Consider the following 25,431-nt stretch of genomic DNA (forward strand, 5'->3'; position numbering starts at 1 on the left):
TATAGCAGAACATTAGCCACGAAGGAAGAGACCGCATCATCTGTTCAGGGCGGCGAGGCCATTTTCCCAACGAATCAAAAAATAATGGGTGAGCAAAAAACATACAACAGAAGGGATTCGCTGGTGGTCACCCACCCAACTACTAACCTCCCGGCGTGTGGCTTAAGTACGGCTGAGCGGACGGGAAGCCCTGTTTTCCACACCCTGTGGTCGTATGTACTTGTTTATTCTTGTACGAGAATAATATTCGTAGCTTTATAGCATTCTGAACCCTCAGACCCTGCATAATTAGTGCATTATGCGAGGTCCGGAAATTCTCCGATGCCTGGCGGGCTGCACTATTTTCTGACCCGTTGGGACTGACTCAGATTATCGGGCGATTTCTTCCCCTGTAGAATAGATTTCCTCCATCTTCCTTCTATCTTACTCTTTCACATAAAAGTTCACCTTGTATCCACTAACGCCAACCCCAATTCCAATAAATATGGCCTCCAAGACCTTCATCGTCACCGGTGCCTCGAGAGGTAGGAAACCAATGCAACCTAACGCTCATGTCAGCATCGAAACATACGCCGCTAAACGCTAAATCATCCTACCCACGGTACAGGTATCGGTCTTGCAACCGCTCATTTCCTCCTCTCGGCTCCCCAATCCCACAATGTGGTTGTGATGGCCCGTAGCGCGGAGCCCCTTCAGAAGCTGAAGGAGCAGTACCCCACTCAGGTGGAGGTCCTGACTGGCGATCTTGCGGACTTCTCGCTCGGTCTGAAGGCCGTTGACCTGGCCTTGAAGACATTCGGTCGTCTTGATGGCTTGGTGCTTAACCATGGTATGCTGGGCCAGGTTGCCAACGTCGCGGAGGCGGATCCGGAACAATGGCAGCGTGGCTATGATGTCAACTTCATCAGCTTGGTGGCTTTCGTATGTTATTCTCACAAACGCACAGAAAAGCGAGCTATCAATAACAATTACTGACAAATTGCAACAGGTCAAAGCCGGACTTCCCGCCCTTCGCGAAACTCAGGGTAAGATCGTCTTCACGTCGTCCGGAGCTTCCGTCTCGGGATACAAGGGATGGGCCCTGTACGGTTCGACTAAAGCGGCTATGAACCACCTGGCTTTGAGTCTTGGAGAAGAAGAGCCCGAGGTGACGTCTGTGTCGATTGACCCCGGCTTGGTCGATACCGAAATCCAGAGACAGATCCGTGAAGACCTCGCTACTACTATGGACAGTCAATTCCATTCTGTGTTTACTTCGGTCCACCAGGCGGGAAACCTCTTGAAGCCTGAGCAGCCGGGTCATGTCATCGCCAAATTGGTGATTGATGCACCTAAGTCGTTGACCGGCAAGTACCTCACGTAAGTTTTATTCTTCCGTAGGCCTTGCGCTGTGCTGTAAACTGACGAGAAACAGATGGAATGACCAAGCTTTGGAAGCTTTCCAGTAAATATATAGAACTAGAGTTGTATATAGAAGATACATGATGTACATTCATAGAGGAGATAGATTTACATGGTACATAGTACATATTTTTGCAGCCTACTAAATCTTGAATGCTGAACTGGAGGATGTTAGGGCATGTTAACTTGCATTCGGGATCTCGCTACCCACGCCGTCGAGTTGGGCTTGGACGTCTCGCGCATCGCCCAAACGGCGCCGCTACCTGCGCCGTCTGTCCCGCACGGAACGCCTGCGTGTGCCAGACAACCTTTACGAAGAGAGTTTAAGAGGGGATTGCAGAGTCATGCAATTGAATAGGGGATCTCTAAATCGTAACTGATAACCCCTTGGACTGGCATAGATTCTATAACCGTATCTATACACCAAATCTATGTAATATCGCTGTCCAGAAAACCCACATCAAATTTATCGTAGATTGTTTATATCACACCACCCACAGAAATCAACCAGAACCAAAAATAGCACAAAAGCCAAGAAAAGACCCGCCTTATGTCATTGAATCTTACACTAACTAAATATCAAACTCGGTGAAAATAGTACTCGGCTCCAAAATCCATCAACATCCCAACACCTGCAATCCACTAGTCACTCACGATGCATCTCGACCACAAAATCCCATGGAACACAGCAGCCGCGCACCTGCGCATCATAAGAAACAACCCCCATCTCACACCGCGACGCACCGACTTCTTCGCCCGGAATAGACCCACCGAGTCCTCAGACCTCAACCACTTCCGCCGCACTCTTATTAAAACGATCCGCGAGTTCTCACGCACCGAGGAATCCAAACCAACCCCTCCTGAATCATTGGACAACCTCCTCTCCGATGAACTCCTATCCTACCCGGAGCGCCAATTCGGCCTCGGACCCCACAGAAGAAACTCCGCCCTGCATAACCCCCTATCCCCGGAGCACCGAGACATCCAATATTGGATAAAGACCGCTAGTCATGGCGACGGCACTCACCGTTTTAGCTACTCCAGCGCAGATGGGGATCTCGCCGATGCCGTCAAAATGCTCATCATCATAGCCGCAAGTGCTAGAAAGAATGACCCAGCGTCAGGAGAAATGTCAAGAGAAGCTCTTTCTGCCCTGCTAGCGCTCTTGCGACATCCCCAGGTTCCCTTGCATAACCTGGCATGTATCCACTGGGGTCATGCGTTCGGGGTGGAGTTGGTTGCGGATACAGCGTTGACGGGTTATATTCTGATTAATCTGATGGATGCGGTGCTGGCTGAGCAACGGCTGAAAGGGGATGGGCGGAATGGTGTAGCTTCGTTGTTGGAAACACGGACTTTTCAGTATTGGGCGCGTGATGCCCTCGCGGACTATGATTACCCGACACAAAATGTGCCGCATCGGAGGTTTTGGTTTCATTTTGGGGTTACGGATGAGTGGACTTTCCAGCAACGCGGTGTGGAGGGCGTGGATATGTGCTTGGAAGATACAAGCGTGACGACTGACCCGTTAAAAGGGGAGAATGAAGCTACTCGACTTGCTCTGAAGGAGTATTTGAAGGCCTGTTTCGCTATGCTGTACATATATGATATGCTATTGCGGGACTGGTTCGGAGAGGAGGAGGCTGACGAGAAGTGGGAATACTCGATTGGTTGCGTCTTTAACTCTATGGGGTGCAAGCTAGACATTGGTATATAAATGCGCTGCTGGTTGTTTTCACTTATGAGTGGAGTCATGCTCGTGAATTCCATAGAACTATTCTTAACTTATTATGACAAGCCAATGGGTAAACAAAGACCTTACTTATCCGAAACCAAGTAAACCAACTTCCTGCCACTAACAGCGCCCTTCTTCATGTCCTCTAGACCATCAAGAACCTTTCTCAACCCACCGTCCCGCTTCTCAACGACTAGTGTTTTGATCCTCCCTTCTGACCAAAGAGTAGATACTATATTCGCCCATCCCTGCGCGAACTCAAATTCCGCCGGCATAGCAGGAATAGCCATACAATCCGGTCCATACTCGAATGGCTCGCCAAGAGCAGTACAACAATTGGCGAAAGTGGACTCCACGTCCCCACGGCCCATCTCCACTGGGAGCAAGGAATGATACCGACCACCTTTATCACTGATGGCTTCTCCGCAGATACGTAGTGACTCCTGCGATGATACGGCATCGCATACAAGTCTCAAAGTATTGTTGGTATGCTCTCGGATCTGTTGTGCACATCGGGGGTCGCGGTAGTCGAAGACTGCATCTGCTCCGTAGTCACGGACTAAGTCGAAGTTCTTCGGGGAGCAGGTAGTTAGGACAGTGTATCCGGCCCTATTTATATTCATGGTTAGCTTTCTATCCCTTACGGAGACATAGTGAAGGGTAAACCGACAGTTTCGCAAACTGAATCAGCCAGAGTCCAGAGGCTGTGCTTCCGCCATATATCAGAATTGTGTCGCCCGTCTTCTCCGGACTATGGCTCTCAGGCCAAGGCAGATTGAGACAAGACGGTCCGAAAAGACATTGTCCCGCGGCAGTAGCTCCAACACCAACAGTGGCAGCGTCCTCAAAACTGACCCCATCGGGAATGTGTATCTGGACGGCAGCCTTGGCCACGATATACTCCGCAAAAGTACCGCTCTCGGGGCGGATTCTGTTCGCTCCCTTGACGAGTCCACATACGCGGTCCCCGATTTGGAATCTCTCTCGGACGGATTGTCCGACTTCGACAACGGTGCCAGAGTAGTCATGACCCATCACTGCATTGGGCGATGGGGTGCTTCCGAGGAGCATCCAGTCGATTGGGTTTAGGGCCACGGCGGCGGTGCGAACGAGGATTTCATCGTGGCGGGGGGTGGGGATGGGTTGGTTGGTGATGAAGGCTGCGTGGCCTAGTGATTGAGTGATGACTGCTGCTTGGGTGGACTGCATGGTGAGGGTAGTAACTGAAGGGGTACTAGATGAATTTGCTTGAATGGTTTACTCATGTCAGAGCTGTGCCTTTCTCTCTCTTTATATACAAAAGCAAGTTATGAGCTTACAAGATCTTCTGGAATGATAGGCTGTATGGGACCCACTTTCCTCCGCAGTGGCCGTCGCATGGCCCAGTTGGATCCGCTAGTGGCAGTCTACCTTTTATTAGATACGAATGGTCTCCATCTTTGTCCGCTCCGAAGGTAGTATTGCTGGCGAGAATGCGTCTCTTTTACGCGTGAGACTATCATTAACATTAGTAGCTGAAGATACATTTTCTATGGATTAAGTACAATCAACTACCCAGCATCCTCCCCTGCACAGTGTCCAATCCTTTGCACGCAACCAGCAAAAGGAATCTGAAATCATCCACCTGAAGCAGTTCCCCCTGCTCCCAGACACTCACGAACTCATCATAAGACACGACTCCAGATGTCAGTTGAGCCAGGTTCTGCTCTTCATCATTCCGACCTCCCAAATATATATCTTGGTACGACCGAGTGGACACCGGCAGACCAGCTAGGTACTTGATAAAGTCGCATCTATGAAAGCGGACCACTGCGTGGACCGCACGCACCAGGTAAGACACTAAAATCAGACGCCGAGTGTTCTCGCCGACCACATTCTTCTCCAAGTGGTACATAGAAGATGTCTGCCGAAGTTCTAATTCTCTCCGTTCGAGGTCGGCTGTACTCTGTGCTAACGTGTAGTCCAACTGGAGGAACACGGATTGATCCTTGATACCACCATCAAGGAAAAGTGTGTAATAGAGAATCAATGCCTGGAGGTGATCCAACTGATCCTGCAGTGTCGCTTGCGGCAAGTTACTCATACTCGCATTGTTGACCCCTGTCTTTAGCAGCTGGAGATAGAAAGGCTGGGCGGCACGCTGACAAGTGCGATATGCGGCACAAACCCCGTAGGCTTCACGCAGTACAGGAGAGAGATCCTCTTGTGGATTTGAAAGTGATTCGACAAGAGGCAGTGCACCCGTGTTCAAGAAATGATCGACATAGCCTAGAAACGTTCCGATGCAGAATCGCCAGGTTTGCGTATCGTCAATACGGGGCCAAAACTCCAAGACTCTGCGTTCCAGTCGGGGCAGTAATGTAGGAGATAATTCTTCCATCGCCCTTGTCAAAGATAGCCACTCATTTGGGTCTATCGGGCGATCCCCGGCTTGTGCGGGGCTCATCGGAGCGTCCGGCAACCATAAGAGCGGGTCGAGATCTTCCTCTCTGGGATAGACGATCGCTGTCTGGTCTAGGAAGCTGTCTACAAGCATGATGTCGATTGGTTCCGAGCTATTGGAACTGCTTATATTATAGGAGTTGTCGCGGGCCTCCGATGGTGTTACCGAATCCTCCGCATGCTGTGGAGGCGGGTATGGGTACTGGCACTGAGCGTTCTTCTTCCGGCAACGGGCGCAACTGGGTCTGTCCAGGTCGCATCGACGCTTTGCTGCAACGCATGATGAACACGATGTTTTGCGGAGCGACATGGTCAGGTCTGCCCCCAATAGAAGGATATGACTGTGGTATTGCTGGGTCTGATGTGAATAGCCTTCAGCTGATGTGTTGCGGTTGAGTTGCGGACAAAAGTGGATCTGCGGAGGGGAGTGGACCACTGCCATCATCTGACATCAGCCACGAGGCAGATCTTTGTCTTACTATTATACAGTTGGGCTGAACCAAGTCACCAACATAATTGGTGAGTGTCTGATTAATAGCCGGTCGGGAACATACGGCTTCGGGGTATAGTTGAATGCAATATATCAATACAGTGAGCCCTAACATTCCTACCCATCCCAAGGTGTCTGGATCTGAAGTTCCAGATTGCCTCTCGTCTTGGCAAGTAGATTCAAAAGGAAATGCTCCATCAGTCCATCAAGCCCTAGTGATTGCGGTCCACCTTTGAGCGCGACCATTTCCACGGCTGCATCGACGTGATGCTTGAGCATTTTCGCATCTCGGACGTACAACTGTCCCAGTTAGCACTGTCGCCAGCAACATTTGGCAGTGAGATTCTACCTCATCATATGCAAGCATAATAGCTTTTGCGACCGTCGAGTCGCTCAGCAACGGCATCTCCGCCGAGATCGCATGCCTTAGCGCATGCAGACTTTGGGACTTGTATTGGAATGTCAATCGCTGGAACATATATTGCTGCTTCTGCTGCCCCGGACTATACGCCACAGATAAGTGTCGGCATGCGGCAAGCAGAAGGATGTCCAGAAGGCTGGATTCTGTGATCGCGGTAGGAACCCAGAGTCTGATCATGCGCTGCGCGAAGAATATTGCGCTCTCATTACAGCGCATCAAGGGAATAACGACGTTGACATCTGCAATAGTTAGACAGTGAAATAGCTACTATGACCGCGACCTAGGATACTTACAGTGATCAAACAAGAATTGTTCCACTGAGCTTAGTCCCCGAGCAAAGCTCATGAAAGGGTCCCGCCTGTCAGCCGAAAGGACTGTGACAATCCCAAGAGGTGCACTTTCTCGGAAGCCATGATAGCTTCTTGTAACATTATCTCGTGTGTCTCTCTCCCGCTTCTGCGCCTGATACTCCATCATCCGCCGATGTCGGAGACGGGCATGCGCAGAGCGAGCGGCATGTGAGCGAGTGGTCCGCCGCTGTGGCTCTGTCAATGCAGCCTTCTCTTTCGGAGCGAGTGTGACATTGATGAACGGTGTTTCCCGCTGCGTCATCTTGAGAGTATGATAGAGTCTGATAATTCCTTTCAAAACCGAGCTGGCTATTTTATGACAGCATTTCGAAGCCACAGCTGGCCAGCTGACGGCTGACAAAGCATGTATTATCTAACCTTGCCAAGACCTGCGCCTGCTCAAAGAGGCTTAATGCTTATTTTGGATAGATTCTCGTTCATGATTGGCCCAACTGCCTCTGCTCATGTCGTATAGATAGATTCTCTTATATACTGGGGAATTTCACCAAGAAGTGGTCACATTTGACGAATATATAAGCTTGACATCCTCGCCTCATTCTCATTATTCTTCAGTCTATCCTTCATCAACCTAAAGTTCCTAACTACCCATCACCACTATTATGGACGGAACAGTCCTCATCACCGGAGCCAACGGCTCTCTAGCCCTCGGCTTCATCCAAAGCCTACTATCCCTCCATCCCAAAATAACCCTCGTCGCCACCGTCCGAAACCCCTCCCCAGAGCATGACCCCAACACCGCAAAGCTCCTCACCCTAGTTGCCAAGTACCCCAAAGCAAACTTCCACCTGGAGCCTCTCGACCTCGGAAATCTCTCCAGCGTCCGCTCCTTCGCAGACCACCTAGCCAACAAAGTCTCTACAGAGAACCTTCCTCCCCTCCTAGCAATAATCTGCAACGCCGCCACCTTCTCCTTCGAAGCAGGACAGGTCTTCACTACAGATGGCTACGAAGCTACCTTCCAAGTATGCCACCTCTCACACTACCTCCTGATCCTGAAACTCCTCGGCAGTATGAACAAGTCCTCCGGACGCATAGTCCTCCTCGGTTCTATCACCCATTACCCTGAAAAACCCAACCCACTTTCTTCTCTCAGACCGGGGTTCCCTCAGAACATGGATGAGTTGGTGCATCCGCCACCGGATCCATCTTCTCTTGTCCATGATAAAGGGTTTCAGAGGTACGGTACGGCTAAACTGGCGAATGTGACGTTGGCGATGGATTTGACTCGGAGATTAAAAGAAGCAAGACCTTCCCATCCCTCCTCTTCCAAGTTGCAAGTAATGTTCATTAACATGTTTGTTACATGCAGGATGCTCAGCTATCACATATCACTGCGTTGGCTATGGATCCCGGTGGTCTTCCGAGTTCGAGGGCGCAGGCAGGGCAGAAAAGATCGGCTCGGTGGTTGTTCAGGGCCATTGGGTTTCTGATGCCGGTTCTTCGGTACGTGACTACGATGTTTCGGACTATTGAGGACGCGGGACGGGATTTGGTGACTGTGAGTGTCGGGGCTGAGGTCCGAGGACAAGGGGGTTACTTTGTTGGGATTGAGAAAGGGGAACCCGCGGCGATCAGTGAGGATCGCGAAGTGCAGGAGAGACTGTGGAAGTATTGTTGGAGGTGGGTTGGAATGAAGCCTGAGGAGACTGTCCTACGTGATGCTGCTCCTGAGGTTTGATTCTTCTCTATCGGGGAGGAGTGGAGATAGTGAAGTGGTATTGTTTAGTGTTGAGGATTCTTGCTTTAATCTTGCAAATCGTGTATATTCATAGGCATTATGTTACTTGCTGGTATTGAACAGTAAAAGAGACATGAAACTTAAATCCGAACTTATATCCGGAATGATAAAAAAGCCACCAGCGCAATAAGTGAAGCAAAAGCAGACGGGATGACAAAATGGCTAGCAGCAGAAGAAGAAGAAGACCCCACAGCCGCAAGTCTGAGCTCCGAGTACGTCACATTGGAAGTATTATAGCCACATAGACCACTCCCTGGCATCATCGACGCGGGAAAGAAAACTCGGGGTTCACCCTTATCCATGGACACGACCAATTGGCTGTACGTGTTGACGGTATAGTTGACACAATTTAGCACCTCGGTGACCACTTCGCTCGCTCCATAGCTCACAGGCAGGGTCAGGTCATAAGCAGTACCGTTAGAGCCCTGCGTGGACAAGAGCATGATGACTTGGCGTCCATTTGTGCCCTTCCAGAACGCCAACTCGCTACCTCCTTGATAAATAGGGTATGTTTTGGAATTGATATAGCTGGAATCGAGGTTAATGGCATGTTTGCGGATGGCATTCAGCTTCGCAATGAATTTGTACAGTGTCGCGTTGGTGTCGTATTCCGTCAGCCACAAGGCCGCTCGGTTGGAATAGGCAATGAACTGCTCTAGACCTTGGTAGACCAAGGGAATGCCGTCGTAGAGCATCATGAAGGTTAGTGCATTCTTCGCGAGCATAATGTCGTCATTCATGTAGGCCCATCGGTCTACATCTTGGTCTTCGATGAAATTGACCATGGCGAACACGTCCGTGCAGAGGTCATTGATCGTCGCGATCTCTTCGAGCAAGGTTGCAGGCTCGCCGTTGAGGAAGGCTGTGATCATGGAATAATAGAGGGGGTAGTTGGGCAGACTGGGCAGATACTCCTTTTGGTAATTGCACACAATGGTGGCATTTGATTCCATGACCTCGCCCGTCATCCACCCACCCACAGTGTTCGCATACGTGGGAAGGAAGCTGGGAGTGAGGGACTTGGCCGCATCAATGCGCAGCCCATCGACAGAGTAATTGCTAATCACGGATGTGCTCCAGTCCATCAGGATGTCCTGCACCGCAGTGTGCTCCGTGTACAGATCAGGGAGTGCGGTATAGTTGTCACCTGTCTGACACCACTGCGCCTCCGTATAATTGTTCCAGTTCGTAATGAGGCAGTAGGGGTGAAAGTATGAGGACCCGTTGAATTGCGGAAACACATTGTAGTCAATCGTGGTCGCCGGATCCTCGCCGTTGGTGATGTACGCCATATTATTGATGACAACGTCCAGCAGCAAGTACATGCCTCGAGCATGGATCTCCTTGCTCAGGTTCAACAGATCCTCCCGGGTGCCGAAATTAGAATTGATCTCGTATAGATCCAACGGCCAGTATCCATGGTAGGCCTCCCCGTCTTTAGATCGCCCCGCAATGTTTTTAATCACGGGCGAGATCATAATGGCATCGAACCCCATGCCTTGAATGTAGTCCAGCTTGTCGATCGTCCCCTGCCAAGACCCGCCACAGTAATTGGCTTCCGTCGTATTGCATGGTGCGGTGGTTGACCCGTTGGTGAGGGCGAACCGATCCGTCATCGTCTGGTAGATGGATCGTGTCTTCCATTGTTCAGTGGTTGCGGCTGTGGCTCGCGAAACACACCAAGACAGAAGACAGATGGCCACGAGCCGTTGGCCCAGGAGGGAGGCTGATTTTCGAAACATCATTGGCCGTGGTTACCCTGGATTTAACCCCCTTTTGCCCCTCCGTGTGGAGGTTCTGCTTTGCCGGTGGGTGTGTTTTGTGTTTTATGTGAACCGAAGGAATTATGACAAGCAAAGCAACAGCTTACTCTAGTCAACGTTCTTTCAAACGTTTCAAATGCAAGCGATCCGGCCAGACGGGATGCTGGGCATGATGTTGAGGCCGGGTACACTGTTCCCGTTGTCAAGAACGGACAAAAAGAGTTGAGTGACAAGTCAAGTCAAGTCCACGCGACTCAGGGGGCGGATCCCCCGATAGCTATAGTCAATAGATAAGAGCGCCAGACCGGGGGCTGCAGAAACTAGAAAAAGGCCGGTCGAAGCCGGAGATACCATAAATAGGGTGAGTTTCTCCCCCACTCCCTCACTCGCTCGCATCGCGTGCCCCGAAGCCCTCATCCATGATCCATCGTTCTACTTGGACTCCTCAGGGAGACCTAATAATAACGCCGACATCTAAATTTGTAACATTATATGGTACTATACCCCAGTGACTAGCTACTCCGTCGCAACCGAACATTCGAGAACGGGTCAAAAGCAATAAACACGACGATCCGCTGGGATTGTCGCGGGAGATTGACTGATTGTCGAGAGAGCAGGGCTACACCCGAACTGCGAAGTGGACTGTGAACAAGGCAAATTGGCTTCCCACTTTTCGGCTGGAAGAGCGTTCATGAGTGGGACTGCTGATTGGTGTGATAGTGACGAGGCCATGCCGTGGTCCAGTGGCAATTGCGTAAGTCTACCGGGCCGGCCCCCACAGGCCTTGTCATGGTGTTTGGATGCAGTGGAGACGATGCCTTGGTTAGGGCCAGCAACAGCCTTTCACAGCGCATCACGCATCTCCACTCGCCCAGCGTCTTTCGAATAGAAGCTTTGCCGGCCAAGCGGCTAAAATCATAAGTCCGAGCCCGGCCAGGCACAGCAAACTAAGAGACTCAGACTAGTAGCTAGTTAGCCCCTAAACTGGACTGGCCGCAAAAAGCCACTCGGACTTGCAGGGGAAAATTCTGCCACGCCGTTGGCTCCAGGCAGCTGTCCAATTTCCCACCCTAATCTATCCGAGCGGGGGTTTTGGGAAAGTGCTTGTCCCATGCAGGAGAATCACACCTCACACCAGTTTGTCGTGCCTGAAATGGGGGATAGGAGAAGGGACCCGTATGCCCTGGAATTTTTAAGAATGCATCTTCGAATGATCAGAGGGTTGATCGGGCTAATTTTGGGGATCGGACGTTCCTACTGAATCAGGTTGCCCATGAGGCCGTGCGGAAACACCTGGAGAGAAGTACTACGTATGGCCTCGTAATCAGTGGCTCGAATTAGGTCCAGCAGGATAGGCCAGTGCTGGCCAAGCCCAATTCTGGGTCAAGTCGCGTTATCGATATGATGGCTCGATACCAGCTGGAATCCCCCGGAAGACTTATCAGTCCTTCGTCTGCTGGGGGCGCAGTTGAGCCTGGATCTCCTCATATTTGGCTGGTTCGTTTCCACAGACTGTCTTACTTTAATCATACTTGTTCAATCGTTTTCTTTCCCCCATCCGCCACCGAAGACTTCGTTGATCCGATTAATTCTCCTTCGTTTTCATCCCATTGCTTCATTCGTTTTACCTCTACTCGTCTCTCGTTTTGCACTGCTCGGTCGCTACGCTCGGTCCTTCTTTAGTCTAGCTTTGCGTGCTCAAGGACGAAAGCACCCAGATTATCATCTCTCGTTTCTTTGCCTCGGTTTCTGTAGCCTTTCGAAAGTGTGTACTTATGACTGGCTCGTAGAACAAGAATTTGGCTTTTATTGTCCGACTGCGAGAAGTGGTGTGTTGCGCCTCACCGCCAACATGAACCGCGTGCTCGCCGGCCTCGTCCTTGCCTCGACGGCATGGCAGGCTGTCGCTTGGCCCTACAATGAATCGCTCGTGGACTACAACCTGAATGAGAACAAAACCGCGACAAATCCGGCAGATTATTGGGGGCAATGGCCCAATCACACTGGGGATTATTATCCGTCCCCGGATAACTGGCGATTCCCGTTCTACACACTGATGCTGGATCGCTTTGTGAACGGAGATCCGACGAATGACAATTACAACAAATCGGTCTGGGAACATGATCTGTCACAAACACAAATGCGTCATGGCGGAGATGTAGTGGGTTTGGTCGATACGCTGGATTATCTGCAGGGAATGGGCATCAAGGTCGGTCAAGGCACGGGATTCAGATGGTAGGATGCCAGGAGGGAAGGTGGTTTTGCTGATCAATCTGGGCTACAGGGAATTTATTTGGCTGGCACCGTTCTCATGAATCAACCCTGGGGATATGATGGCTATTCAGCACTGGACACGACCTTGCTCGACGGACATTACGGCACTTTGGCACAATGGCGACACGCAATCACCGAGATACACAAGCGGGGGATGTATGTCATCTTCGACAATACCATCGCGACGTATGTACCACCACTATATCTCTTCGCTAACTCATCATGCGATGGGAACGAACGCTAGAAAGACAGCATCTAATGGAATTTCTACAGAATGGGGGATCTGATCGGATTCGAGGGTTACCTGAATTCCACAGCGCCGTTCACCGTCAAGGAGCATCAAGTCGAATGGAAGAGCGCTCGGCGATATGTAGATTTCGATTTCGGTAACACTTATAACGAGACTTGCGATTATCCCCGATTTTGGTATGAAAATGGGTATCCCGTGCAGAAGACGGTCACAGACTCCCTGGTGGGCTGCTACGATAGTGATTTCGATCAATATGGCGACATCGAAGCCTTCGGTGTATATCCCGACTGGAAGCGAGAATTGGCCAAGTTTGCCTCCGTGCAGGACCGTCTACGCGAATGGCATCCGTCAGTGCGTGAACGACTGATCCGGCATTCGTGCATGGTGATCTACCAGCTGGACGTGGATGGGTTCCGCTACGATAAAGCCACGCAGGCGACGGTGGATGCGTTGGGTGATATGTCATCTGCGTATCGCGAATGCGCCCGGGCAGTGGGAAAGGAGAATTTCTTCATCGCTGGAGAGATTACTGGTGGCAATACCTTTGGATCGGTCTATCTCGGGCGTGGTCGGCAGCCTGATCAGTATCCATCGTCCATTGAGGTTGCCATGAACCTCACAAACACCTCAGAGCCGCAATACTTCCTGCGAGAGGAGGGCATGAACGCCATCGATGGCGCGGCATTCCATTATTCTATCTATCGGAATCTCGAGCGATTCCTCGGAATGGACGGCAGCTTGTCTGCTGGATACGACGTGTCGGTTGATTTTATCACTGCCTGGAACGAAATGTTGATTTCGAATGATTTCATCAACCCTAACACTGGTAATTGAATGCCCCAAACTTCACGAACAAGGATGAGAGATTGACCCTAAGCACAGGTGTGTTTGATCCTCGCCACATGTATGGTGTCACCAATCAAGATGTCTTCCGCTGGCCAACGCTCGAGAAGGGAACCGAGCGCCAGCTGCTTGGTCAATTCGTGACTACCTTGCTTCTACCGGGGATCCCTCTATTGCTATGGGGAGAGGAACAGGCATTTTATGTGTTAGATGCCACTGCGTCAAATTACATCTTCGGACGTCAAGCGATGTCTCCAGCCACGGCCTGGCACACTCACGGATGCTTTTCCCTGGACTCCTCGACCTACTACGACTGGCCTATCACCAGGGGTCGTCACGGATGCGAGGATATAACAGTAACGTACGATCATCGTGATCCTTCCCACCCAGCTCGCAACATCATAAAACGCATGTACCAGATGCGCGTCGACTTCCCCGTGCTCAATGATGGCTACAATGTGACCAAGCTGTCGAATCACACCGAGAATGTATACTACCGGGGATCCAACGGAACGGCCACCGAAACCGGTCTTTGGTCGGTTCTTCGCGGCATCAGCTCGGACGTCCAGGACTTGGGCACAGGCAACAACCAGCCGGTCTGGTTGGTGTATCATAATACTAACCGGACCATCGACTACACGTTCGATTGCAGTGACAACGACAGTGCATTGATTTCTCCCTTCGACACGGGAACCTGGGTCAAGAACCTCTTCCACCCCTACGACGAACACGAATTGAGCAGCAGTCCGGTAAAGCTTGGCCTGAATGGGTCTACCTCCTATAACGGTTGTCTTTCCAACATGACGATGAAGGCTTACGAGTTCCGCGCGTACGTCCCCCGTGATAAGTTCACCAAGCCTCGCCCGATGATTACGAGTTTCTCCCCAGGGCATGACGTTCCCGTGCGCTCTACGGTTGCACCCAATGAGGATGAATCGATCCAAATCAAGCTCTACTTCTCCGAGGCCATGAACTGTGATTCGGTCACGAGTTCCATCTATGTCAATTCCTCCACCGAGGCAGGGAAGGTTCCCTCCATCGACACAGACAGTGTCAGTTGCAAGACCGCTACACTCAACGAGACCGGCAGTGACTGGGCCGGATTCATCCCGAGCGCCTGGGTATGGCAGGGGAACCTGACCGGTGTATACAATGGGATTCATCGCATCACCGTGAACAACGCCAGTAATACCTACAAGAACGAGACGACCGATGCTGTGGATCACTTCCTCCTCCGGGTGGGTCAAATCGACAATCCGATGATATATACGACCGCCAATTACTCCACCAGCCTGCTCCACAAGTACTCGAATGGCTCGCTGTACATCCAGCATCATGCCGCGGGCGCAGACAAGTGGCGATACTCAACGAACTGGGGCTCGTCCTTTTCGGACTGGATGGATTACACCGGTGGAAACACTACGATCACAGAGTTGTCGTGGTCCGGGACCAGCACGCAAGCCTGGGATGGATACCACGTCCGCGCCGAGTACTGGAGCAAATGGACGGGGAGCAGCGATTACGTGCAGGAAGGCGATACAGACTGGAAGAAGGGCCCTCGACGCTTCCCACACATCTTCTGGGAAGGCCCATACAATGAGTATGGGTATGATCGTGGGTTGGAGAACGTCATACGCCTGGATGAAGATGATGGGCTGTGGAAGTACCATTTCACGTATGAGTGGCCCGCAATTGGCCAGGTGAGTATTTGGGGAATGAACCCAGATGGTCAGCCTGATGAAGGGTGGGTGATGGGCGATGCTGATAACGACTCTGTCCTGGACCGAATGCCTCCATCGTCCCTTTCAGAAACGGTGATCAATATCACAGAGCATCCACCATCGCCATACATCTCCTGGAAGCTTATCATCGACGATGCCACGCTGAAGTTCCAACTTCTTCCGGTCGGACACCAAGCGACGCAGATTGCGATGTTTGCGTTATTCTGGATCGTGCCGCCTCTCTCGGCTGCGGCGTGTTTCTGGGTCTTCATGAAGTCATTCTACAAGGTCAAGTTCAACCAGGTCGGTGTGGACCAGAAGCAGTCCGGCTTCGCGATTGCCCTGCGCCGACGGTTCCAACGGAGAGCTCCAGATGGGGATTACAACCGTCTGAACCCCATCATGCGACTCGCCAATAAGTCGGGCTTGCTGCAAACCGCCACCCCTTTCATCGCCGCTGCAGCCGCCGGAAAGCGCCGCATGGTCTTGATCGCCACGATGGAGTACGATATCGAAGACTGGGGTATCAAGATCAAAATCGGTGGTCTCGGAGTGATGGCCCAGTTAATGGGAAAGACCCTTAGCCACCAGGATCTCATCTGGGTGGTTCCCTGTGTGGGAGATGTCGAGTACCCTACTGATACTCCAGCTGAGTCAATCCTGGTGACTCTTATGGGTACAGAATACGAGGTGCAAGTCCAGTACCATTTCCTGAATAATATCACCTATATCCTCCTCGACGCTCCGGTCTTCCGCCAACAAACCAAGTCAAACCCCTATCCCGCACGCATGGATGATCTGGAAAGTGCGGTCTATTATTCCGCATGGAATCAATGTATCGCCGCTGTATGCAAGCGCTTCCCCATTGATTTATACCACATCAACGACTACCACGGCTCGTTGGCACCCCTCTACCTGCTCCCGGAGACTATTCCCGTCTGCCTCTCCCTGCACAACGCAGAATTCCAGGGCCTTTGGCCTGTCCGAACGGCCACTGAACGGGAAGAGGTACAGTCGGTTTTCAACCTCAGTGCCGACGTACTCAAGCAGTACGTGCAGTTCGGCGAGGTATTCAACCTGTTGCATGCTGGAGCCAGCTATCTCCGAATCCATCAGCGCGGCTATGGCGCGGTCGGCGTGTCCAAAAAGTACGGAAAGCGCTCCTACGCCCGGTACCCTATCTTCTGGGGATTGCAAAAAGTGGGCAACCTTCCCAATCCGGATCCTTCAGACTTGGGCGAATGGAGCAAGGAGCAAGCCATGGCCGTCCAACGCGGTGAAGTGGCGGTCGACCCGGATTATGAATCCAATCGTGGTGCGCTTCGACTCCAGGCACAGGAATGGGCTGGTCTCAACCAGGACCCTGATGCAGAGCTGTTCGTGTTCGTGGGCCGCTGGTCCATGCAGAAAGGTGTCGACCTCATTGCAGATATCATGCCTTCAGTGATTGAAGCTAATCCGAAGGTCCAACTCATCTGTGTCGGGCCTGTCATTGACCTTTATGGAAAATTTGCTGCGCTGAAGCTTGATCAGATGATGAAGATCTACCCTGGTCGAGTCTTTTCACGCCCTGAATTTACCACCCTCCCGCCGTACATCTTTTCGGGCGCAGAGTTCGCTTTGATTCCCTCTAGAGATGAACCCTTCGGCCTTGTGGCAGTAGAGTTCGGTAGAAAGGGCGCATTAGGTGTGGGAGCTCGTGTTGGAGGCTTAGGACAAATGCCTGGATGGTGGTACAACGTCGAGTCAACCTCTACATTCCATCTTCTGGATCAATTCAGGCAAGCGATTGATGCTGCATTAGAATCAAAGCAGGAGACCCGTGCGAAGATGCGGGCTCGCTCAGCGAAACAGCGATTCCCCGTAGCACAGTGGGTGGAGGACCTGGAGATCCTTCAGACGACATCCATCCAGGTCCACGAGAAGACTGCTAAAGGTCATGGACGGCCCCGGACTCCTAACACGGGGGCCTTCCAAAGCAACAGCCTGTCATCCCGGCCGTCGAGTGCCTTCTGGCCTTCATCAGGCACGCAGACCCCCATGCTCCATTCCCGCGACAGCAGCTACACCAACCTCAACCGACTCAGCGACTTCGCTGCCCTATCCGAACAAACTGAGAGACCCGCCTCGGGCCTACAACGCAAACTCTCGCTTGGTGTCCGTTCCGGCCCGGGCCATAGGCCTCGTGCGGCCCGGTCTCAAGCTTCCCAGGATGAGTTATCGGTGACAGAGGAACACCCCGAAGATGTGACTACTGACGTCGAGAATGACGATTTCCCAGACAATGAATATGTTCCCACCTCGGCGGAGTTGGAAGCAGCCCGTCGCATGCAAGCCGCGCAACGACCAGGGTCTGCGGCCATCACCAGCTCTCACGTCTCCCGCGACAGCCAAGCTCTGGTTGTCCCTGGAACACCAGGGTCCCCTCACATGAGTCATCAAAGCCTACTACCTCCTGCTGGCCTCAAGGATATCGGCAACCGGATGAGTACGGCCTCTTTGCTTTCTGTCGACATGGTGGTGGGACAGAAGAAAGACTTTCGCTTGCAAAAGGTGGATCCGTTTTTCACCGACAGCACCGGAGAGTATTACAACCTCTTCGAGCAGAAGTTGCAGGACCTGAAAGGCAGTAACTCCGAGTCAGACCTCTGCATTGAAGACTTCTTGGTCAAGAGTGAGAAGGAGTGGTTCGATCGATTCCACGACGCCAAGTTGGGTCGGTTAAAGTCTCCAGCCCCCTCCGTCTTCCGTGATAAACAAGGATCGGTTTCCGTGGTCTCACGGGAGGATGGGTCCAGTTTCAACGCCGAAAGCACCAATACACATGGATCTGAAGTGGATGATGAGTTCTTGCTCGGCAAGGACTACAGCCCGCCAGCTGGTATCCGACTTTGGATGCAGATCCGCATCGGCAATTGGCCAGTATATTCCATTTTCCTGGCGTTGGGGCAGATCCTCGCTGCCAATTCCTACCAGATTACGCTTTTGACGGGCCAAGTCGGAGAAACTGCAGTCAAACTCTACGGCATCGCGACGACCTACCTTGTCGCATCAATTTGCTGGTGGTTGGTCTATCGGTACTTCAAATCCGTCGTTTGTCTCTCCCTCCCCTGGCTATTCTACGGCCTGGCATTCCTGCTCATTGGGTCCGCCCACTGGGTTGATAACTCCTTCAACCGTGGCTGGATTCAGAATATCGGAACCGGGGCGTATGCAGTGGCTTCCGCGAGTGGCTCCCTGTTTTTCGCCTTGAACTTTGGTGACGAAGGAGGCGCTCCCATGGAGGTTTGGATCCTCAGAGCATGCATCGTTCAAGGCTTGCAATCGGCATATGTCATTGCCCTCTGGTACTGGGGATCGTCCATGAGCACCGCCGTGAGTAACGGAGTCTCGACGACAACTAGTGGAGTTGCTGGGTCATGGAAGATGACGTACGTTAAACCTCCTCTTTGATCCTCTAGCATATATGGCATCTACTGACTTCACCCCTCTCTAGTGCTATTTGTTACCCCATTGCTCTAGCTTTAAAAATTATCGGGTTCCTCATCTTCCGCGGATTACCCAACTACTACCACCAGGCCCCTGGCAAGATCGCATCGTTCTACAAAGCAGTCCTTCGTCGAAAAATTGTGCTTTGGAACTTCGTCTTCGTACTCCTACAGAATTTCTTCCTTAGTGCCCCATACGGCCGGAACTGGAATTGTACGTCCCCTACCCATCCCCCGAATCAACCCTTAACCTTTCTCCAATCCCCTATCCCACCCCCACCAATGAAGGACCTCTCAACTAACAAAAGCACAGTCCTGTGGTCCTCCACGCACGCCCAAGCCTGGGAAGTCGGCATCCTCTGCATCGTCTTCTTCGGCTTCGTGTGGGTTGGCTTCCTCTTCATCGTGGGCAAATACCTTAAAGCGCACAGCTGGTCATTGCCACTAATCGCCTGCGGTCTCGGCGCCCCCCGCTGGGCCCAAATCTGGTGGGCCACCTCCGGAATCGGATACTACCTACCATGGGTAGCCGGCGGATACGTTGGAGGTGCACTCGCATCGCGCAGTCTCTGGCTCTGGCTAGGTGTTTTGGACAGTATCCAGGGTCTGGGCTTCGGAATCATCTTGCTTCAAACGCTGACCCGCACGCATATGCTCTTCACTTTGATCTGTTCTCAGGTGTTGGGCTCGATTGCGACGATTGCGGCGAGAGGGTTCGGGCCGAATAAGCTGGGCCCGGGGCCTGTTTCTCCGGATCCGACGTTTGGGGTGAGTGCTGTGGCGAATGCGTGGTTTTGGGTGGGATTGTTTTGTCAGTTGGTTATTTGGTATGTGGATCCTTCTCTTCTTTTCCTTTTTCCTAGTGTGGTGTGGTGTGTGTTTGCTGACGATGGTTAATTGTAGTGCTGGGTTCTTGTTGTTCTTCCGCAAGGAGCAGCTTGCTAAGCCTTAGGTGGTTTCGACTGGCGTAATGTTGCGGACAATGGAGAATATCATAAGCTATGAAACGTTAGGGGTCTATTGATGTCGCATTTTCATGCTTTGGTTTCAGGAGCGATGCATATATATATGAACTATAATTATTAGAAATTTCTCTAGAGCCGTACTGTTGTACCCCCAATGATCCCATACAATCATCGTTCAGGGGGAATCACAATTGCATAACTTTGACGACACTTTCCGTACATGTTCATCTGGCTATGGATAATAATTTATTGTGGACTTCTTGCTCTAAACGTATTCAATTCACTACCCTGTAAGAAGTACCACCGAGCACACTCAATTTCGAAATTTTCTTACGCACGTTGTGATCATAGATATCAACCCCCACCCCCCCCACCGGGGCCGGGGGGGGGGGTGGGGGGGTAAAAATGATCCCACTCATAAGCGGATTTGTTTATGTATGGCCTAATTAGGTGCAAGCAGTGCTTCAGGTACTGTGCAGTAACAATCCTTCGCGTACTGGCCACTAGAGAACCAGATACCAAGCCATAGAAACGTGACACGTTAATTCATATCCCTTATAGTATATGGCTTCTGAAATCAAAGAATGCGTTGATCGATAGTTCTCTATCATCTATCAATATATTTGAAGGGACCGGGTGCTTAGACGCCTTGGTCGATCATTGGCACATTGCCTGTTCACCGGGGTGTGTCAACTTACTAAGGTACGTAATACCCAGGCTTAAAGACCAGTTGCCAAAAATTTGAAAAGCTAGTACACGTACCAGATATATCCTGAAAGACAACATATATTTTATGCAGTAGGATAGTTACACAGAGAATGTCGTTGTAGGTCATTCGACCTGTCCATGACAAGCGAATATATCTTGCTATCCATTCGAGAGCAATGTATTATGACGATTGTTGTTCGCTTCTCTGATATGGAAAAAAAAAAAAAAAAAAAAAAAAAAAAAAAAAAAAAAAAAAAAAAAAAATCTGGTCATCACAAAACAGTCATCATACCAAAGACGAATCAATAAGTTAGTGCCTTCGAGCCCAGAAGGCCCTCGCTTTCTTCTTCCACGCCATGCGTCGCTGGTTGGGCACATTTGGCTGGGCTATTGCCGCTGAGTCAGGAGGGGTCGACATCAATATTTCTGAGGGTAATCCTAAATGTGCGATGTAGGTGGCTTGTGGTGGAAAGTCCTTGAGTGACCTATCCATCTGATGGCCTCTGTCTGGGTTCAGCGGGTCGAAAATGCGAAGCCAACCAAGAAAGGCTTGGGATGAGGTCGGATCAAATAGTTGCCGCATGTATTCCCGAACTTCCTCTGGGATGTCCATTTCCCTCACAGTCCCAGAGAGAGGGAGACATAACCTCCAGTGCTTCGGCCAGTATTCGGCGGCGTACATGAGCAGTTGAGATGGTAGCTCATCTATTATGTCTGTATTTCCCACTGCAGGTCCGTATCGGAGGATGCATCGGAGACAGGACGATATAATGGTCCAGTGCGCCTCAGCCTCACCTGTTACAGGGGAGGTATTGACCTCCAGGACATGGCTTTTGACAGAAGAATGGGTGAATTGTATCACCCTTTCCCCGCCGATGAAGGTGAGACCGGCGAGTGGGTGACATATGGCCGTAAGGTCCGATTCGTCGAAGCTGGTATTGAGATCGGAGTTGATGGCTTCCAGCAGCTCAGCGGATGCTAAGGGGCGCAGAGAGTATGCCAGCCAACAAAATATCCGCTCGACGTATCTTCGCTGACCATTTGGCTTGGACGCAAAAACAGCGTCGTACAGCCGTGCGATCGATCCAGCAGGGTTGCTTTTTATAATACTGATTATCTGATCGTAACTCTCCTGCTGGATCATATGCGGGATGACAGTGGTCCATCCGATTGCAGCGAAGCTGTTATCGATTAGCTTCGAGCATTCTGCGGGTTTGGATACTGTAAAGGGTTAATGCATGGAGTGACTAACATGCTAGTACATTCTCTGTTAAGGAGATCGGCTAGCACAGCCATCTGTTCCTGGTTTATCAGAGGGTTCCTGCTCGAATTGGAGGACCAGAGTCTTTGGCTGATGAAGTCTCGCATAGTAGCATCCGTTTCTAGTGGTAGTTCGGTAGTTAGCATCCGCTGTGACCATTGAAGTTTCTCTGTATAGTCTGTCCCCCGTGAGCTGGCGAGCACACGGATTCTGCTATGATCAAGTAAAAAGTCGATGGTCCGGAGAATATCATCGACACTATTCATCGAATGGATCTCATCAAGCCCGTCCAAAACGACAATGACATTCCGGTCTAAATCATCAGCAACATGGACTAAGACCGAGACGAGTTCCTCGATGTTAGGCTGTTCTGCGGAAGGGTCTTTGTGCCGAGACCATATTTCCCGGACCTTGTCAGGGATCCTACTGCCTTCGACGTAGACCAGACAGAGCTGGGCGAGAAGCTTGAGTAGCACCCACGGGCCCATCTGATCGTGCTTTGTCACACTAAATGTGAAAAGAAAATGTAGAATCTCCGCATTTATATGTTCAGGCAAATAACGGGTAATGAGAAATGTGCTGTTCGTAGTTTAGTGAAGTGTCGTTCGTTGGGGCTGTGGCGATTACAACGAACCACAAGTTGGTTTTGCCTGTCCCTGGCTTTCCCAAAATCAATAAGCCCCTCTCTTCGCCACGTACCCAGCGAAGGAATTCACGGGACTGGAGAATGGAAGACTGGGAACCCGAGAGCTGCGTGGGGATTTTCCCTGCCAAATCTTGATAGGGGTCCATTCGAGCGGGACCAGGGTGGCTGTAGGAATATACATCCTCAAGCAGTTCTTTTTTCATTTCCTGGTACCTCTCATCGTTATACTCATATTGGGAGACAGTTTGGGCATGATGGTATAGTAAGCGGCATCGTGGCCAATCTTCCTCGGACAGTGCTTTTCGGAATAAATCGTGAATAACTTCCAGAGCCGCAGCTTCGAAAATATCGAGCTCGCCTCTTTTCTCTAGCCAAGCGCGGACAGTAAGCTGTATCAAACGGTGCATGCTAAAATGAGTGTTCTTCTGAGACACCGGAGTAATGAGGGAGTAACTGATTAACGTTCCGATGTCCCTTTGTAACGCAATCTCTCCTTTTCTGCATCTGCAAGCCAGAATAAATCTGGGAATTTCTTCTCGACCGATCATGGCCATGAATGCCAGAATGTCACTGGCGTCGGTGACCGGCACTTGTTGCTTCATCTTTTCGAAGGACATTTGCCAGGTTAAGATGACCGCATTGGGCACGTCCGTTCGCCTAGTAATATCCCCGAAATTTTCCTCCAGGAGGCTCTTTTGATTTATCTCGTTGGCCATGAATAGGTGTAAGTACTCCGTTACAGTTGTATACGTCGCTCTAATATATGCGCATGCCTGTTTGATTGCCAGGGGCAGACACATGAGTGCTTCCGCCAAATTTTCGATATCAGCTTCCGGAGAAGGGTCATCCGGTAGCATGCTGCGGAATAGGCTTAAGGCTTCGGTCATTGTCATCCGGTCCACTCTCACAACGCGATTTGAAAGCCCAACGAGCTCCTCGGCGACTCTCTCATTGCGAGAGGTAATCAACACTTTCCCGTTACTGGCGCTGGGGATCAAATTCATAAGATGAGATTCTTCCGGGCGCGTTGCGTCGACGAACGTGAGATCGTCGGCATTGTCGACAACGAGAAGCCATCGACCAATTTGATCTGATCGTAGCCATTGGTTGACGAGTAAAAATGTCTCAGTCTCGGTGTCCACATTGCTTCCGGCCCCTGTGTGGGATTGGGGCTGCATACGAAGATATCCACGTGGAATTTCGCGATGAATGGTCTTGTACGAACTCTGGAGGCTTGATTTACTTGCCGCATACACCCAAAAGATGCACAAGCCCGAATCCTGCTCACGCATTCGGTAGACGTACTCCAGAGCAATTCGGCTTTTTCTGTAGTGTGTAGTCGAAGTCAGTTTTGCCTGTTTCTGCGATCGCGTTTGTCAACTTACCCGGCCCCACCGAGACCACATAAAGCCATGAGAGTTGACTGCTTGAAGCCTTCATTGATTTGCTGAAAGCATACCTCCCGGCCTACAAAGCTCTTCTTGTCCCTGCTGAAGGGCACCAAGGGACCACGTTGTGTATAAAGTTCCCTTATTTCGCTTGGTAGGGTGCCTGGGCTTGGAAATGTTAAGGCAAGAGCATCTCTTATTTCTCCGAGGTACTGCTTCATATGATTGCTCAACTCTAATTGTTGCTGGGAGGTCTCCGTCAAGCTCTGAAGAAGATTGCGCGAGGCAATGAGATTGAGGTCTTTTGCCTTCCCTTGGATTTCCGTTTCCAGCTTCTGCATGTCTTCTATCATTGTGGTCCATGGTTCCCATTTCAAGGTATCTTTCAAGAGCTGTTTCAATTTCTTTGTCGTCGATTCGACGTAGTAGTAATGACAAAGGGACTTGGCAATGTATCGGATTAGCATTTTGTATAAGAGGACAATCTGACCTTCAAGAACATCCCAAGCTTCGTCGGGGCCAGGACAGCGGTGGTTCATCAACCAGACGGCGTAAGGAGGATAATATGAAATCCGATGGATCACTTTGGACAGACCCTCCACGTTGTCACTCCTCTGCTGAACAGGGTTTACAAATATCTGTATTGATGCGTTAAGGCAAGCACGGCGCACGAAGAGTTCTGGCCTGATGGAGAAAGCGAGGACAAACTTGAGGCTTACCGGCAAAATGAGGCACAACCCCGCCCACGCCAGCGATGCCTCCGGGGAGCTTTTTATGGCCTGAGCAACAATATCCTTCATAGATGTGACAACTTGCACCCCCGTTGTTGCTTTCTGCTTCCACTCGTGCTTGTGTTCTTCCTGTCGGATCAAGTCGTCTGTGAGGCTCAACATCGCATGCAATTCCTCGGGGTATATCCCGGGTGAGAGTCTGTCCTTTCCTGGGAGGATGGGATCAGCATACGAAGAGAAAGTCTTTCCACCGTCAGATATCAAGAAGCATACCGTTCAACTTGACCTGGTCCTTGGCTGACTGGATCTTTTCCTCGTACTCTTGGACTAAAGCTTCATCTTCCTGCTTCAGGAGCTCATAGGCCCGCCTCCAAATACCCCGCGGATCAACCTGGTCTTGGGACATCGTAGTCTTGATAAATCACTTTGCATGAGACAACAGGCGTGTAGACAGAGAGAGTTGAGATAGATTTGGCGCTGCGGTGGGGTTGGTCACGTTACTCGGTGCATTAGTGTCCTCGTTTTACCGTACACCAAAAAAGATGAGAGTGCTAAATGTCCAATAATAGTTAGGGCTGGCTGAATATCCATTTTCTGATCAATTGCTTGTTAACAGGGCTAGTATCGACACACAGGAGGCAGCAATGGTAACTAGAGTGACTCGCAACTATCTTTCGAGGCATCATAGAAGTCTAGTGTGTTGAGGAAGAACTTGTGCATTTCATCCCGTGGTGAAAACTGATTGGACGGATGGAAAACATAGCAGCGCCCAGCCACTCCGACAGATGTAAGACG

The 25,431-nt window shown here is 50.9% G+C and overlaps 8 protein-coding genes across 9 annotated transcripts; 4 read left to right on the forward strand and 4 right to left on the reverse strand.

Annotated features, from left to right (window-relative positions):
* Window positions 1-400: 400 nt before the first annotated feature.
* ASPBRDRAFT_47717 (SDR family oxidoreductase) lies at window positions 401-1,541 on the forward strand. Its single transcript, XM_067625923.1, has 4 exons — window positions 401-524; window positions 608-921; window positions 989-1,359; window positions 1,415-1,541. The coding sequence occupies exons 1-4, from the start codon at window positions 485-487 to the stop codon at window positions 1,446-1,448; spliced, it is 759 nt and encodes a 252-aa protein (XP_067474928.1). The 5' UTR covers window positions 401-484; the 3' UTR covers window positions 1,449-1,541.
* Window positions 1,542-2,025: 484 nt separating this feature from the next.
* ASPBRDRAFT_47719 (uncharacterized protein) lies at window positions 2,026-3,224 on the forward strand. The gene has a single exon (XM_067625924.1). It carries the CDS (start codon window positions 2,057-2,059, stop codon window positions 3,116-3,118), a length of 1,062 nt encoding a protein of 353 aa, XP_067474929.1. The 5' UTR covers window positions 2,026-2,056; the 3' UTR covers window positions 3,119-3,224.
* On the reverse strand, window positions 3,220-4,345 carry ASPBRDRAFT_199913 (zinc-binding alcohol dehydrogenase family protein; the record flags this gene model as incomplete). Its single annotated transcript, XM_067621376.1, has 2 exons — window positions 3,220-3,745; window positions 3,807-4,345. The coding sequence occupies 2 exons, from the start codon at window positions 4,343-4,345 to the stop codon at window positions 3,220-3,222; spliced, it is 1,065 nt and encodes a 354-aa protein (XP_067474930.1).
* A 254-nt stretch (window positions 4,346-4,599) lies between these two features.
* Window positions 4,600-7,155, reverse strand: ASPBRDRAFT_68876 (uncharacterized protein; the record flags this gene model as incomplete). Of its 2 annotated transcripts, XM_067629011.1 has the most annotated exons (5): window positions 4,600-5,993; window positions 6,058-6,134; window positions 6,299-6,368; window positions 6,418-6,728; window positions 6,783-7,155. In XM_067629011.1, 5 exons carry the CDS (start codon window positions 7,099-7,101, stop codon window positions 4,683-4,685), a joined length of 2,088 nt encoding a protein of 695 aa, XP_067474931.1. The 2 variants fall into 2 exon arrangements, with proteins under 2 accessions (XP_067474931.1, XP_067474932.1); XM_067629012.1 differs by lacking the exons at window positions 4,600-5,993; window positions 6,058-6,134 and having other exon boundaries at window positions 6,186-6,368; window positions 6,783-7,101.
* Window positions 7,156-7,459: 304 nt separating this feature from the next.
* On the forward strand, window positions 7,460-8,538 carry ASPBRDRAFT_58781 (uncharacterized protein; the record flags this gene model as incomplete). The annotated part of the gene is made up of 2 exons (XM_067627955.1): window positions 7,460-8,101; window positions 8,170-8,538. 2 exons carry the CDS (start codon window positions 7,460-7,462, stop codon window positions 8,536-8,538), a joined length of 1,011 nt encoding a protein of 336 aa, XP_067474933.1.
* Window positions 8,359-10,662, reverse strand: ASPBRDRAFT_47722 (alpha-amylase). The gene has a single exon (XM_067625925.1). It carries the CDS (start codon window positions 10,338-10,340, stop codon window positions 8,691-8,693), a length of 1,650 nt encoding a protein of 549 aa, XP_067474934.1. The 5' UTR covers window positions 10,341-10,662; the 3' UTR covers window positions 8,359-8,690.
* A 1,551-nt stretch (window positions 10,663-12,213) lies between these two features.
* Window positions 12,214-19,889, forward strand: ASPBRDRAFT_135194 (uncharacterized protein; the record flags this gene model as incomplete). Its single annotated transcript, XM_067618681.1, has 7 exons — window positions 12,214-12,570; window positions 12,646-12,821; window positions 12,909-13,711; window positions 13,768-18,880; window positions 18,946-19,151; window positions 19,251-19,764; window positions 19,841-19,889. 7 exons carry the CDS (start codon window positions 12,214-12,216, stop codon window positions 19,887-19,889), a joined length of 7,218 nt encoding a protein of 2,405 aa, XP_067474935.1.
* Window positions 19,890-20,920: 1,031 nt separating this feature from the next.
* ASPBRDRAFT_135541 (uncharacterized protein) lies at window positions 20,921-25,042 on the reverse strand (the record flags this gene model as incomplete). The annotated part of the gene is made up of 9 exons (XM_067618707.1): window positions 20,921-21,567; window positions 21,649-21,791; window positions 21,950-22,450; window positions 22,506-23,843; window positions 23,903-23,951; window positions 23,977-24,348; window positions 24,396-24,519; window positions 24,625-24,845; window positions 24,910-25,042. The coding sequence occupies 9 exons, from the start codon at window positions 25,040-25,042 to the stop codon at window positions 20,921-20,923; spliced, it is 3,528 nt and encodes a 1,175-aa protein (XP_067474936.1).
* Between the last annotated feature and the right edge of the window lie 389 nt (window positions 25,043-25,431).

Source organism: Aspergillus brasiliensis, assembly GCF_001889945.1.
Source record: "Aspergillus brasiliensis CBS 101740 unplaced genomic scaffold ASPBRscaffold_15, whole genome shotgun sequence".
In the NCBI taxonomy this organism is placed as follows: Eukaryota; Fungi; Ascomycota; class Eurotiomycetes; order Eurotiales; family Aspergillaceae; genus Aspergillus; species Aspergillus brasiliensis.